This window comes from Vanessa tameamea, chromosome 5, assembly GCF_037043105.1.
Source record: "Vanessa tameamea isolate UH-Manoa-2023 chromosome 5, ilVanTame1 primary haplotype, whole genome shotgun sequence".
In the NCBI taxonomy this organism is placed as follows: Eukaryota; Metazoa; Arthropoda; class Insecta; order Lepidoptera; family Nymphalidae; genus Vanessa; species Vanessa tameamea.
This window is the reverse complement of record NC_087313.1, coordinates 13166547-13179376: the sequence shown is the minus strand read 5'-3', so window position 1 is coordinate 13179376 and position 12830 is coordinate 13166547. Positions and strand designations below refer to the sequence as shown.

Sequence of the window (12830 nt, the reverse complement as noted above, 5' to 3'; positions counted from 1 at the left end):
ATATAAATTCTAGTCCGTCTAATATTACTAATGTAGTAAATATTAAAATATAGGAGAGATTGAAGATCCTAATTATGATAATGTCGCTTGGTCTGTACGAAGAGTTGAACGGGATTCGTTGTAATTCGATTGTAAATTCAAAATTGATTTATTATAGTGAAATCAGTAATACCTTGATGTTCTTCTGTCTTAGAAATGTATATCATACTAAGTAAATTATTAAAAAAAGTACCTATAAATGATAACTTAATAAAACAATGTGCAAATATTTCATATCTGATATAAAATAAACTATGTGAACTTGTTTATGCATTTGTGAATTTATGTAAATATAAAAAACTATCTTTATTAATAACAGAAGTGATATCGGAAATGAGGCGCAGTGGTTGTTATGAAGTGAAATGATATTGGTATAGACGTAGGGGATAAATATTTGTTGTGACAATGTATAGATGTATATTTTTAATACATGACTCTTAGTTCTCTATCCCTATAGCATGATTTGTGTTAAAGAATAAGAATATTGATTTTTTTTGCTATATTCTGCTTTATATTCGATTTTTTGCATATTGAGAATATAATAAATTTAAAATGTGATTACAAGCAAGGGAAACGTAACATCTAGAATAATAGGGAATAGTCGAATAATGTATATTTTTCTTATAATGGCAATGTCTATAGTCGATGGTCACCACTGATCATCACTTGATCAAATTGGCCCCCTCCCTATGAGTTACACAAAAATAAGAAGGAAATAAATACAAAATGAATGTAAACAATTGAATCAAGATATTAATTATATATCGTGCCAAATTATAAAAAAATATAAATCACTGATGATCTCTTTAAATGTGCTAATATGATTTGATTACTATACATCTATATACTGAATGTCAAATTCCATGTACAAATATCAATAGACTTATTTTATTAAATTCATCTATTTTCCTGTATAGTGTATTGTAGAAATGTATCTATCTCAAAATATACCTATCGAAGAGTGCTTTTAATTTTCCATAAAATAATATGACTCTTCCAAGAGTGTATTTTAAAGTTGACAATTATTTACAATATAAAAATGTAGTTATATAGAAAGCAATGGAACAGACTAAGAAAATGTATACTTAGAATTTAATCGTACAAAAATGTTGGTAAATGCTATTTATAATCGACAATGAAGTGTAAAAACAGTTATGTAATTCACATTGCCAGGAGCTCCCGTAATGCGAAACAGTTATTAACATTATTTAGTATTGTTTGATATTCGTGAATTTGAAAACGTTATATATTATAATTTTAATTACAATTAAATACATTTGTCTCCGTTCGTTACGGTCGGTTACGGACGCAATGCTTGATATATTTGTCGGTGCTAGCGTTATTTTGTGTTCAGTACGCTTTTTATGTAGTGGACAAGAGCACCTGTGGAGCAGCTGTTGTGTAAATGTATTTTGATTTAATTTATGTTCACCTTTGTAAATATATTATGTATACAGAAATCGCATATCTCATTGTTCTGTAGTGAAATAAGGTGCCTCCACAATAAATACAAAGTTGGAGAATTTTGAGACTTTCATTTTATATTCCTTTCTAGAAGAAAAATAATACTGTGTACTTTAAAAAAATACTTTATTTAAATAAAGTTGATGAATATTTTGTGATAAATATAATTAAATCGTTTAAAATATATTCCACATAACGTGCGACAAAATGTTGGCTTTATATTGATTTGAAATTTAATTTGCGATTCTTTACATAATATAATTAATATTGGCCAATGTTAAGTTTTTTACATCCATCCATCAATCTAAAATCAACTCCGTACGTGCTTTATTAATATGTGTTGAACTATTCAATATTTTTACACCAATATATATGCCAAGGTCACTTAAGGTCTGGTGTACTGCTACCTAAATAAGTTTGTAAGTCTGCAATAGTAGATTTAACTATCTTAGCTGGTATTGTGGGTCGGTTTAGTCTCTTGTACGCCGCAAAACGATGGCATCCTCCGAAACTGTAGTAGTAGTCGCCCCCCTCTCTACCCTTAATCCAGATAATGTCTATTGGAGGAACAATACCCTGTACTTCTTCTTTCTGAAATGAATTGGTTTAAATTAATTTAAGATACTTTTGATTTAATTCTTTCGAAAGGTAAAGTACGTATAGACTCAAACTACGGCTATACAATTTTTTAAATAATATAGATATATATGTATGCCGAATAAAAAATTATGCATTTTAAAATTAAGTTCTCCTGTTTCTATCTTTGTGATAATGATATTTATCTGAATTTAAACTTCATAAAGCGAGGAAAACATACTCAGATAAATACATAATTTGATTTGAACTGTGTACAATTATTTGTAGGCTTTCATTGATGAAATAGTCCATATAATAACAAGTCATCACTACCACTCATTGAATGTGAGAAGTTATGTCCGTCGTGCCTTTAACTATACTGGCTCCCTGACTCTTCTAACTGGAATACTTTGAGAAAAAAATATTGGTCCCTATCACCACCTGAAAGTCTCTATATAGAACCAATATTAATAATTCTTAAATTCTATGTAAAACAAAAATCTTTTACTTGAATAGTGTCCATAAGAGATTGCACCTTTTTTTCGTCTAACTCGGGAATAAAAGGCCTGATTATTACAGACATTGGTACATCGTGAACGTCGTCTTTATATGCACTGTGGATACTTGTCATTCTTACTACTGAAAATATGTGTATATAAGTATGTATGTATTATAATCTGGTCACGTTAACTGAATATGTATTCAAACGTCACAGTTTTGTCCCGAGCTTAAGTTTTTTAAAGTGGTGGATAAGGCTCCAATTTTCACCTTGACACGAGAGATGCACTGTGCCAAGCAAGACATTTACGGGATTTTACTGTATTATAAACTTTATAACTAACCTTAGCTTAGCTTTAGGTAGCTTTACTTAAAATAGTTTGTTAAATGACGATTCAAAAGTGCTTGTAAAAGCCTACTTGAATAAAATATATTTTGATTTTATGCCTAACCAGACTCAAGTGTCTCGGAAATATTTGAAAACACATATATTATATTATTAAATTAACAAACATTATTATACGAATTTTGTTTCTTCATGATATTATTCTTTTATTCATTTTCCGGTTCTAAATTGTGTAAAAAAAAAAACTTACTCGTACCTATACCTATTTCTGCGATTAAATTATATTTGTATAAAGCTAAATAATCAAAATTCATCATAGATTAATCAAATTAAGACAAAAATATTTTATTCATACACACAATATATTTAAATTTACTATATATTTATTACAACAACGAGGCTCTAGTAAGTCATAGAAGACGCTAAAACATTTTGTAAATATTATGCAATTTTATGTCGATTCATTCTAAGAATTACCGTGAAATATTTATAGCTCTCGTGAGCGAATGAAACAAAGTTTTCCTACTTACATTTTTTATTTACGGCTGCTGTATTAGTTAAGGTTGACAAATACCTTAACATACTTAACTGAATGCACACAAGCGTCTGACTCGACTTATGTGGCGATACTGATTAGTGATTACTGAAGTGAAACTGATGACTTCATTGGACAGTGGACTTCATTGTGATTGTAATGATGACTAACACAGTACGGTTTTCGCGGGAAATTCAATGCAACTGCAAACTTGTTAAATTCATAATGTAACTAAGTAATACAATTGATTAACTTTCCTTTCCTTTAGTATTCTAGGAGAGCGATGAATAAAACATCTGTGATAGAATGTCGTACATTAAGCACTGGTTTGGGCGTACTCTTGTATCTTATAATCAAAATATTTTTAGATTAAAAAAGGACTCGACTCGACATGGAATACATGATCAGCTGAGATCGGCCAAATAAAAATTTTGACACATTTTTACCCAGCAGAGCATAGTATAGTGAAAGTTTGCAAAAAAAAGGACGTAGCCCTTTACAACTTTTTATTAAACTTGCAATGTATTTTATACATCAAACCTCTTCCAATTATGCTACGATGTTGAGTTTTTGCATATGTGTTCAGCTTCGATGACAATCCATTTTTATGATAATATGCCTACAGCATGGATACAAATATTTCTATATAAAAATTTTTTTTTATTTTTTTTCTATTATTTTATTGTGGTACAGTACTTAGAACGCTGACATTGACCCATTGCATTGATATTGACCATAAGTGTGATTTCAAGGTGGATGGCTTCTTTGCAGTTATAATTTTATCTCGATCTTGAGATTTCATAATATTTTATAAATGTAGGTCACATATATACAAAAAAATGAGGTCTTTTCTACTCTTTAAATACCTTTATCGGAATTGCCAATTACTATTATAATCCCAGTTTATGGCCATTATAAGGGTTAACATTTTGACAAACTAGCTTAAATGGTTTGATTTGGACGGGCATCAGGTAATATAAAAATAAAAGTCACAAATTAACTACACAAAAATGTAATTTAATCAATCTGATGGTCGCAATAACATTGAACTCGTCGTCGTATACATGTGTCCACGCCGCTGACTCTTATCGTATCACTATATCTATCGAAATCTCATTAAAATCTATTACGAAAATCGTATAAATATTTTCCGTTAGTTACATCGTAGGGACAAAGCAGCGGCGTGCTGCAGTTAGTGTTCCACTGACATTTAACTCCAATTAAATTTATCTTTTTTCGTATACTGTTTCAGATATATTGATTTAGAACACATTGACTTATTCCTAAAAAATTTATAACTGAACTATCTCTAAGTGGAACAATCAATTTAATTTCACTCGTATAATATATTATCTGCACGCTTCGTTGATCGAGAACGACGAAATCAAATAAAAATAGAAACCATTAACATTAACTTATATACTAAATGAAAAAATAAAATTTTGTGCCAGCAACATCGTTAGCACCACATAAAAAATAAAATATATATTTATCGTTCTGATATTCACAAAATCCGAATAGCAATGACAAAATAATACATGATTATATAAATGGATAAAATTTCTATCTGCTGATAGATCTTCGCGTGTATAGATTGTATACTGCGTGTGCGCCGACCACAACCCTCTAATAAAATTATAAAATTGCACACTATACCGGCACAGCTGAAGAAAACCGACCGACGGATACTACTCACTACAAAAACATAGTTTTTAAAAAAACATAATTATGATATTAATTTCAATCGTTCGTACACCGTCCCAGATACAAAACTACAAATACTCGGGTACTAAGCATTATCTTCCTTCGTTGATGCTGATTTCGAAGCAGGTGATCACGTCGTTATGTTGGACTTTAAGCACAAGTTTTGTATCTGAGTCGATTAGTGAACAAGTGTATATAAATAGTATAATTTGTAAAAAAGGAACGCTTCGTTTCGCGCACAGTGAGTTGTAGCGTCGCTCGACCCTCAGTCTCGCCTGCGTCGAACACTAGCCAGCAAATACCTGAACGCTTACAGATAAACATTACACTACATTATCTTAAAACTATCGTATATTTATATTCACCGTAGTGAGGATTACTTAGTGAACTTATGAACGAGATCCCTCCACTCGCTTTCGTGGTTAATACTGCCAAATAATTACTTTAGAAATCACTGGGCCAAACGAAAATAATACTTTTGAGAGCTGCCTTTATGAATTACATTAAAAAAATATTAATAAATACTGGACAATAACATAGTTAAATTGTAAATAATACAAGTTAAATTATACATTTTCGATCGATGCGATAAAAAATCGCATATATTCTAAGAACAGTGTGGGATTAGTATACAACGTCCTACGAGCTAGGGCGCGGCGTTGCCGCTCGGTGCCGCATTACATTAATGGCAATTTTGTGGAAGCAGCACGATTATGCCTTGCATCTGTAAATAAATATACTTATTAAACAGAAGGTATATAACTACAGCAGAAATTTTGTAAATATGTTCCATAGTGACTTCGTTAATTCTGAGTTGTACTTGAGTCGAATAGTTCTCAGTCGAATTTCATACTACTCGTATTAATATATAACCAGCAAATTTTAGCTCATTCTAACATTACTGTGCTACAAATTCACTGCATGTTCATGCACTTTTGTAATTACGAACCTTATGTGTGACATATTTGGATACTCATTTGGAAATGAATGAATAAATGTACTATAAGTTTAATATCATCAATGATCGCATCGCGTATCGTAACGAGGTGCGTACCCGAGTCCGCCTAGGGCGACAGGTCCTGGTGCATGGGGTCATAGGCCATGGACGCGTCGTAGGGCGGCTGCGGCTGGTCGTACGGCGGCGCCGGCAGCGAGTAGCCCATGGAGTCCTGCGTGGGCGCCGGAGACATCATGGGCGTGGCCGTGCCCGACGCCGCCCCCATCGAGTACGGAGACGCGCCCGCCGCTGCGGAACAAACAGCGCTCTGTAGCGACGGGTCGGCGGACGCTTGGTCGTGAATGCTCTAGCGCCTCTTTAACTATTTATTGTTGTCCCCATTTTTTAACTAACATGACTTGTTTACTTACAATTTTAAAAAGGTATTATTTATTACGTTACTTTACTCTTAAACCAATACATCTTTATTTTCTAATTTAGTCTTTCGGGTCGATATCCAATTCTATCCCAGCATTCATAGATAGGGACAACGGATATGATTTAGAATATTTAAAAGCAAAGAAATTATAACCGATAATCCAGCTGGAGCTTAATGCTCCTCTAGAACGTAGAGTAGAGGGCAATATAATCTGTTTACTGTTGTATGAGGCGAGGCCGGCCGGAGAGCGCGCATCGCGCCTGCCCGCGCCCGCCCAAGACAGGTCTGTGTGCGGAAACCACGCGTACAACAACCGCTTTACTACACACACCGCAAGCCAGCGGACTAGCGCTCGGTATATACCTCGGGCTATTTTATCATGAGTTGTTATGTCTGCTGTGCTGGACGATGGGAATCATTGTTTTATCATTACAATAGAAAGGATCGTTACTTAAACATTTGATGGAATTCATGATACCATCAGGCTGTTCTTTTTGTCAGTTTGACATTTGACCAAAATTTATTAAAATGACAGAATTGCAAGATAAAATGTGTCTAGAAATTTAGAGTTTGTAATTATTCAATTAGTTAAGAATTTATCAATAAAGTTTAACGGTAATGTGTTTGTTTACCGGCGGCTTTCTTGGCGGCGTAGAGATTCGCCTCTTCTTGTGCCTTGCCGATGTTCTTCTTGTAGCGAATGCGCTTGTTGCCGAACCAATTGGACACCTGTAGATGGAACAATAATTTAAGAAAATATAGATTATTTCTATGCCTCTTCATTTATTGTCTAGTATTACTAATGAAGGCAATATCCAGAAAAATTACAACACGATGTACAAAACAAATGGAATGTCACGCAAAGAGACCATGGTTTATAATTTAATGACTGCTGCCGCGTGCCCGCTCACCTAGATGACGAGAGGCCTGCGACTACCCGACTCACCCGACTCACCCGCGTCACCGCGACAGTACCTGCGACACGGTGATGCAGCAGCGTCGCGCCAGCTCGGCCTTGACCTCCTCGCTCGGGTAGGGGTTGGCGAGGTGGGAGTAGAAGTAGTCGTTGAGCAGGTCGAGCGCGCGCTTGCTGAAGTTGCGTCGCTTGCGGCGCGCGTCGAGGAAGCTGCGGGCAGGGGGAGCGTTACCGCGGCTGTACCTGGGACACGGTGATGCCGCACTTGCGCGCCAGCTCCTCCTTGGCCTCCTCGCTCGGGTAGGGGTTGGACAGGTGTGAGTAGAAATATTCATTCAGGATCTCGGACGCCTGCTTGCTGAAGTTGCGCCGTTTTCGACGAGCGTCCAGGAAACTGCAAGCGATCATATATTTTCATTTTTGTTCGAGGCCGAGGTTGAGCTGGACACTTGATATTTAAATATAATTTTGAAGGCGGCATTGTTAAGCCAATTGATCTGATGAAGGTAATAATAATGAAATTAATTTAAAATATTATGAATTATTTATTATAATATGACACACTAAAAAAAACCACATATACACACCGTGAACGTAGAATCATAACAGCCTCACAAGTGGACTGCTTCAACTGCATCTGGATGGAGCTGAACTTCTTATGTATGATCTGTACCATGCGCTCTATCTCCTGTTATGTTAAAATATTTTTAAAAATAGAATATTTATGATTATTTTACAAGAAACCAAATACCAGAATAAGATCATTTTTTACATGTATACAGGAACATGTCTGATTGCAGCATCTTTTAGTATATCAATATATACTAAAAGAATATTAGTATATATTGTCACGCAATATTTGAAATGACTATCGCTAACCTTAGGCGTGATGGGACGCGTACGACTCTGCTCTCGAAGGAGGTTCATGACGTGAGTAGTGAACTCGTTGCAAGCATTCTCGTACTTGTCGAGCTCCTGGTGGTAGATTTGACGGATCTGCGCCAGCTTCGCACGGTAGTCGGAATGCTCGATCGCGTTATCTGCTTGGGCCACAGTGCCTTAAGTTGCAGCAAAAGGGACAAAAAGAGAACATGCAAATCTGACCCAATGCCTTGTTAGTTGTTGATTCATTAAATCAAGGCAGAGAATGCAGTTTAACTACACCATTCTACTTTAAAAACTTTTTTTCTTAGAAGGATTTGGTTATAGACTAAGGTGAATACCTACTTAAACGTTATGATAAATATTTTTTTAAGGAAATATGAAAGCCCCTTAAAAATGTATTAGTTGCATAGTTATATTAAGCAGCAATATTTGTGGATAACTTTTCTACAATACAATTCATTATCGGCCTACATACATCACAATGTACAAGATATTTAAGTACACCTCTATTGTATATTTACATTTGTAAATAGTGTAAGATCATATGCTTTTTTTTAAATTATCCTTAAAATATCATTATAATTATGCACCATTGTTTCAATATAGATGTATTGAGTCTACTTTCATTCTAGTTTTAAATTTAATTTCATTGAAAATCAACATTATCTCACTCTGTTGGTATAAGATAAATAAGAATAACTAAAATTGGTATAATTATTATACTAACAACCCCTTATACCAAAACATTCCATATTACACCTTTCCCAGATTATTTTATATTCTAGTCAAAAGTAATGAATCGATAATCACCCCATTCTCCTGCTGCAGCTGAAGCAGATGCTGCTGCACCAGCTCCACCACCCTTTTCAGGACCTGCGACCCCCTCAGCTATCAGCATGTTATCTAGACGCATCAGTTGAGGGTCTGGAGGCTCTTCTTCTTGGGTATTCCGGAGTGACAAAACTATGTAACATAAAAATATGTTAAGAAAAACTACTTGATAGATTTATGTCTTCCATATACAGAACATTAATAATATAATATCTGGTAAATACAATTTAGATCTTACCTGTTTTTTCTTTTATTTCGCATAAAACTGAAAAAAGCGCTGGCTTCATTCTGTGACAATTAAGCGTGTGTTTCCGTGCTTGTGCCTCATCCAGACTCTGATCAGTGATGTTCATTATTTGTTGTAATATTTCACCAATGTCTTGCTTACGCGCCTCACCATCACCCGTAGCAGGAGCCCCATCGCCTCCGGGAAGACCATAGCCTTGAGGTCCCATGAGACCACCGCTATGCGCCATCATTCTGTTCGGATCGTCCATTTTCTAACACTCAATACATAAATTCACCTAAAACTTACACTACATACGTATACTTGTTTGTACGTGGTATAATTTGTGTTTCACAAAATAAAAACAATTCAAAAACTACTTTAAAGCTGCGCTTGGGAAGCCTTCGCTTCTCCCTCCGTTCTTCAGGCAGTAATAAAATGGCCGACTTCTTTGTGCTGTCAAGACTAAAATATTTGCAAAAGAAAACAAATAATTAAACTATTTCCCTCACGCTTCATCTCGTAATCATATAAGCCGTGATTTAAAGAATGAAAGAGATAGTAAGTAAAATGTTGCCAACTAAGTTGTTTGACCTATATATTGCTTTGCTTGTTTATAAATCGGTCGATATAAAAATATATTTTACATATTCTTTTATACCTGACTTTTAAAAACTACATGAATAATATTTACACTACTTTATTAAGCGTGTGAATGAAAAGTGAATTACCTACATATTTTAAAATACAAAATATTTCATGACCTCTGACAGATAAATATAAATAACATTTCATTTTAATGTCGTTGTCAATTATATGCCAACGTCAATTTAAAAGTTCCAACTAGATTTCGTGGATTTCGTCACCTATTACTTATTAGATACCACGCGAGCATTTACTTTTCACCGGGTTTATTAATTTAAAAACAAAATTATTACACATATAAATGAGACACATCTTACCCTTAGTTTATAAGTGTAGTATTATTAGTAAACCGATACCATTCGTACTTAACCACCTTAAACATACGCATAATCTCCCGCATTGGGGAAGCAATAAGGTTCATCGGAAGATCAAAATATCAAATCCGTACAAAGATATCATCATGGCTGATCCTAAAATTGAAGAAATTCTTGCTCCGCTTCGCGCCCATGTGAAGGAACAAGGTGATGTAGTGAGAAAACTAAAGGAAGAGAAAGCCCCAGAGATTGATATTAAAAAAGCTGTTGCTGAATTAAAGTCGAGAAAGAAGATTCTAGAAGATAAGGAATTAAGTTTAACACCAGCGGAAGAATTATTTGACAGGGCAAAAATGGAAGACTTAATAAAAAGAAGATTTTTCTATGATCAATCTTTTGCTATCTATGGTGGCATTACTGGCCAATTTGACTTTGGGCCAATGGGATGTGCTCTCAAAAGCAATATGATTCAACTTTGGAGAAAGTACTTTATTCTTCAAGAGCAAATGTTAGAAGTTGACTGTTCAATTTTAACTCCTGAACCTGTACTTAAAGCCTCTGGACATGTTGAGAGATTTGCAGATCTAATGACTAAGGATGTGAAATCTGGTGAGTGCTTTAGATTAGATCACCTTATTAAAGCACACTTAGAAAAAATTAAAAGTGAGAAGAATGCTAAAGCTGAGCTGAAATCTGAAATAGAGGATATTTTAGTAAAACTTGATGGTATGAATGCTGATGAAATGTCAGCTTTAATGAAAAGGTTTGACATGAAATCACCTATTAGTGGCAATGAGTTGACACCACCTATTGAATTTAACTTAATGTTCAATACACAGATTGGTCCCTCTGGTCTAGTTAAAGGTTTTCTTAGGCCAGAAACAGCACAAGGTATTTTTGTCAACTTCAAACGTCTCCTAGAATTCAATCAAGGCCGCCTACCATTTGCTGCTGCACAGATTGGTAATTCCTTTAGAAATGAAATCTCACCAAGATCTGGACTCTTAAGAGTTAGAGAGTTCACAATGTGTGAAATAGAACACTTTTGTGATTCAAAAGATCACCCTAAATTTGAATCGATTAAAGATACTCAAATGCTACTATATTCTGCTGACAATCAGGAGCAGGGCAAAGCAGCTGAAATATTAACTATAGGTGAAGCTGTATCTAAGGGTATTGTCAATAATGAAACACTGGGATACTTCATGGCCAGAATTCATTTATACATGCTAGCAGTCGGTATTGACCCTAAGAAGCTTAGATTCAGACAACACATGGGCAATGAAATGGCTCACTATGCCTGTGATTGTTGGGATGCTGAATGCTTGTCAAGTTATGGATGGATTGAATGTGTTGGCTGTGCAGACCGGTCGGCCTATGATCTCACCCAGCATACTAAAGCAACTGGTATCAGGTTAGCTGCAGAGAAAAAATTACCTGCACCAAAACAAATAGATATTGTGGAAGCAGTCCCCAATAAAGCTACAATTGGAAAGGAATTTAAAAAAGATGCTAAACTCATTAATGATGCTTTAGCAGCAATGGACACTGCTGCTTTGGAACAACTAGAATCAGAGTTGGATTCTAATGGAGAATACACATTGACCACTACCAAGGGTGAATTTAAGCTTACTTCAAACCTTGTAAGTGTTAAGAAGAGTCAAAAAACTGTTCATGTGGAAGAAATCATTCCAAGTGTAATTGAACCCTCATTTGGTATTGGCAGAATTCTGTATTGTATTCTTGAGCATAATTTCAAGATGAGGGAGGGTGATGAGCAAAGAACTTATTTCTCCTTGCCCGCAACTGTAGCACCAATGAAATGTGCTGTCCTACCTTTGAGTGGCAATGTTGAGTTCCAGCCATTTGTTAAAGAGTTATCCCAGGAATTAATTTATGTGGATGTTTCTCATAAAGTTGATGACTCATCTGGTTCTATTGGTAGGAGATACGCCAGGACAGATGAACTTGGAGTACCTTATGCTATTACTGTCGACTTTGATACTATGAAAGAGCCACATACAGTCACATTAAGAGAACGAGACAGCATGAGCCAAGTCAGATTACCTTTGGTTGATGTACCAACTGTTGTAAGAGATCTGGCAAATAGCAAAATATCTTGGGCTAATGTAGAAGACAAGTATCCCAAATTTGAACAGCAAGAAAATGTGAAAGGCGCCGCTGCGTAAAACGTGACGCAAGTTGATGTTGGCTCAGCTGCTTGTTTTTAAATGGAATGTATTTGTTAAATACTATATTTATTGTCGCTAGATCTAAGTTTGAATTGCAGAAATAAATTTACATATTATTTATGACAATTTTTTTTACACACTGCAGTACTTTTCTTATTAAACCAACCTAATTTCGACTCATCTTTATAATTTTTGTTGTATGTTTCAATTGTTCAATACTAATATATCGATTGTGAGAAATGTTAGTCGATTTTTTTATGTTCTGCTAATATTACTAGGAAAC

General features: G+C 34.8%; 3 protein-coding genes across 6 annotated transcripts; 1 reads left to right on the top strand and 2 right to left on the bottom strand.

Annotated features, from left to right (window-relative positions):
- Positions 1 to 1792: 1792 nt before the first annotated feature.
- LOC113404484 (sulfiredoxin) lies at positions 1793 to 3586 on the bottom strand. The gene is made up of 3 exons (XM_026645391.2): positions 3454 to 3586; positions 2588 to 2718; positions 1793 to 2094 (listed from the first exon to the last, which is right to left on the bottom strand). Exons 1-3 carry the CDS (start codon positions 3503 to 3505, stop codon positions 1885 to 1887), a joined length of 393 nt encoding a protein of 130 aa, XP_026501176.1. The 5' UTR covers positions 3506 to 3586; the 3' UTR covers positions 1793 to 1884.
- An 868-nt stretch (positions 3587 to 4454) lies between these two features.
- On the bottom strand, positions 4455 to 9912 carry LOC113404479 (homeobox protein extradenticle). 4 transcript variants are annotated; one of them, XM_026645382.2, is made up of 9 exons: positions 9409 to 9912; positions 9150 to 9302; positions 8334 to 8512; positions 8042 to 8142; positions 7698 to 7848; positions 7171 to 7267; positions 6758 to 6823; positions 6217 to 6408; positions 4455 to 5886 (listed from the first exon to the last, which is right to left on the bottom strand). In XM_026645382.2, the coding sequence occupies exons 1-8, from the start codon at positions 9665 to 9667 to the stop codon at positions 6227 to 6229; spliced, it is 1188 nt and encodes a 395-aa protein (XP_026501167.1). In that variant the 5' UTR covers positions 9668 to 9912; the 3' UTR covers positions 4455 to 5886; positions 6217 to 6226. The 4 variants fall into 4 exon arrangements, with proteins under 4 accessions (XP_026501167.1, XP_026501169.1, XP_026501170.1 ...); XM_026645384.2 differs by having other exon boundaries at positions 8334 to 8494; positions 9409 to 9908; XM_026645385.2 differs by lacking the exon at positions 6758 to 6823 and having other exon boundaries at positions 9409 to 9911.
- A 311-nt stretch (positions 9913 to 10223) lies between these two features.
- LOC113404477 (glycine--tRNA ligase) lies at positions 10224 to 12549 on the top strand. Its single transcript, XM_026645380.2, has one exon. The coding sequence runs from the start codon at positions 10343 to 10345 to the stop codon at positions 12542 to 12544; it is 2202 nt and encodes a 733-aa protein (XP_026501165.1). The 5' UTR covers positions 10224 to 10342; the 3' UTR covers positions 12545 to 12549.
- The last annotated feature ends 281 nt before the right edge of the window (positions 12550 to 12830 follow it).

Excerpts from the sequence above, each read along its gene's own strand:
- LOC113404484 (XM_026645391.2), bottom strand. The coding sequence starts at position 3,505 with ATGTTAAGGTATTTGTCAACCTTAACTAATACAGCAGCCGTAAATAAA. Across the intron at positions 2,719-3,453 it reads AGCAGCCGTAAATAAAAAAT|TAGTAAGAATGACAAGTATC; the intron begins GTAAGTAGGAAA and ends ACATATTTTCAG. Across the intron at positions 2,095-2,587 it reads CTCTTATGGACACTATTCAA|AAAGAAGAAGTACAGGGTAT; the intron begins GTAAAAGATTTT and ends AATTCATTTCAG.
- LOC113404479 (XM_026645382.2), bottom strand. The coding sequence starts at position 9,667 with ATGGACGATCCGAACAGAATGATGGCGCATAGCGGTGGTCTCATGGGA. Across the intron at positions 9,303-9,408 it reads CGAAATAAAAGAAAAAACAG|TTTTGTCACTCCGGAATACC; the intron begins GTAAGATCTAAA and ends TATGTTACATAG. Across the intron at positions 8,143-8,333 it reads CGCGTCCCATCACGCCTAAG|GAGATAGAGCGCATGGTACA; the intron begins GTTAGCGATAGT and ends TTAACATAACAG.
- LOC113404477 (XM_026645380.2), top strand. The coding sequence starts at position 10,343 with ATGAGACACATCTTACCCTTAGTTTATAAGTGTAGTATTATTAGTAAA.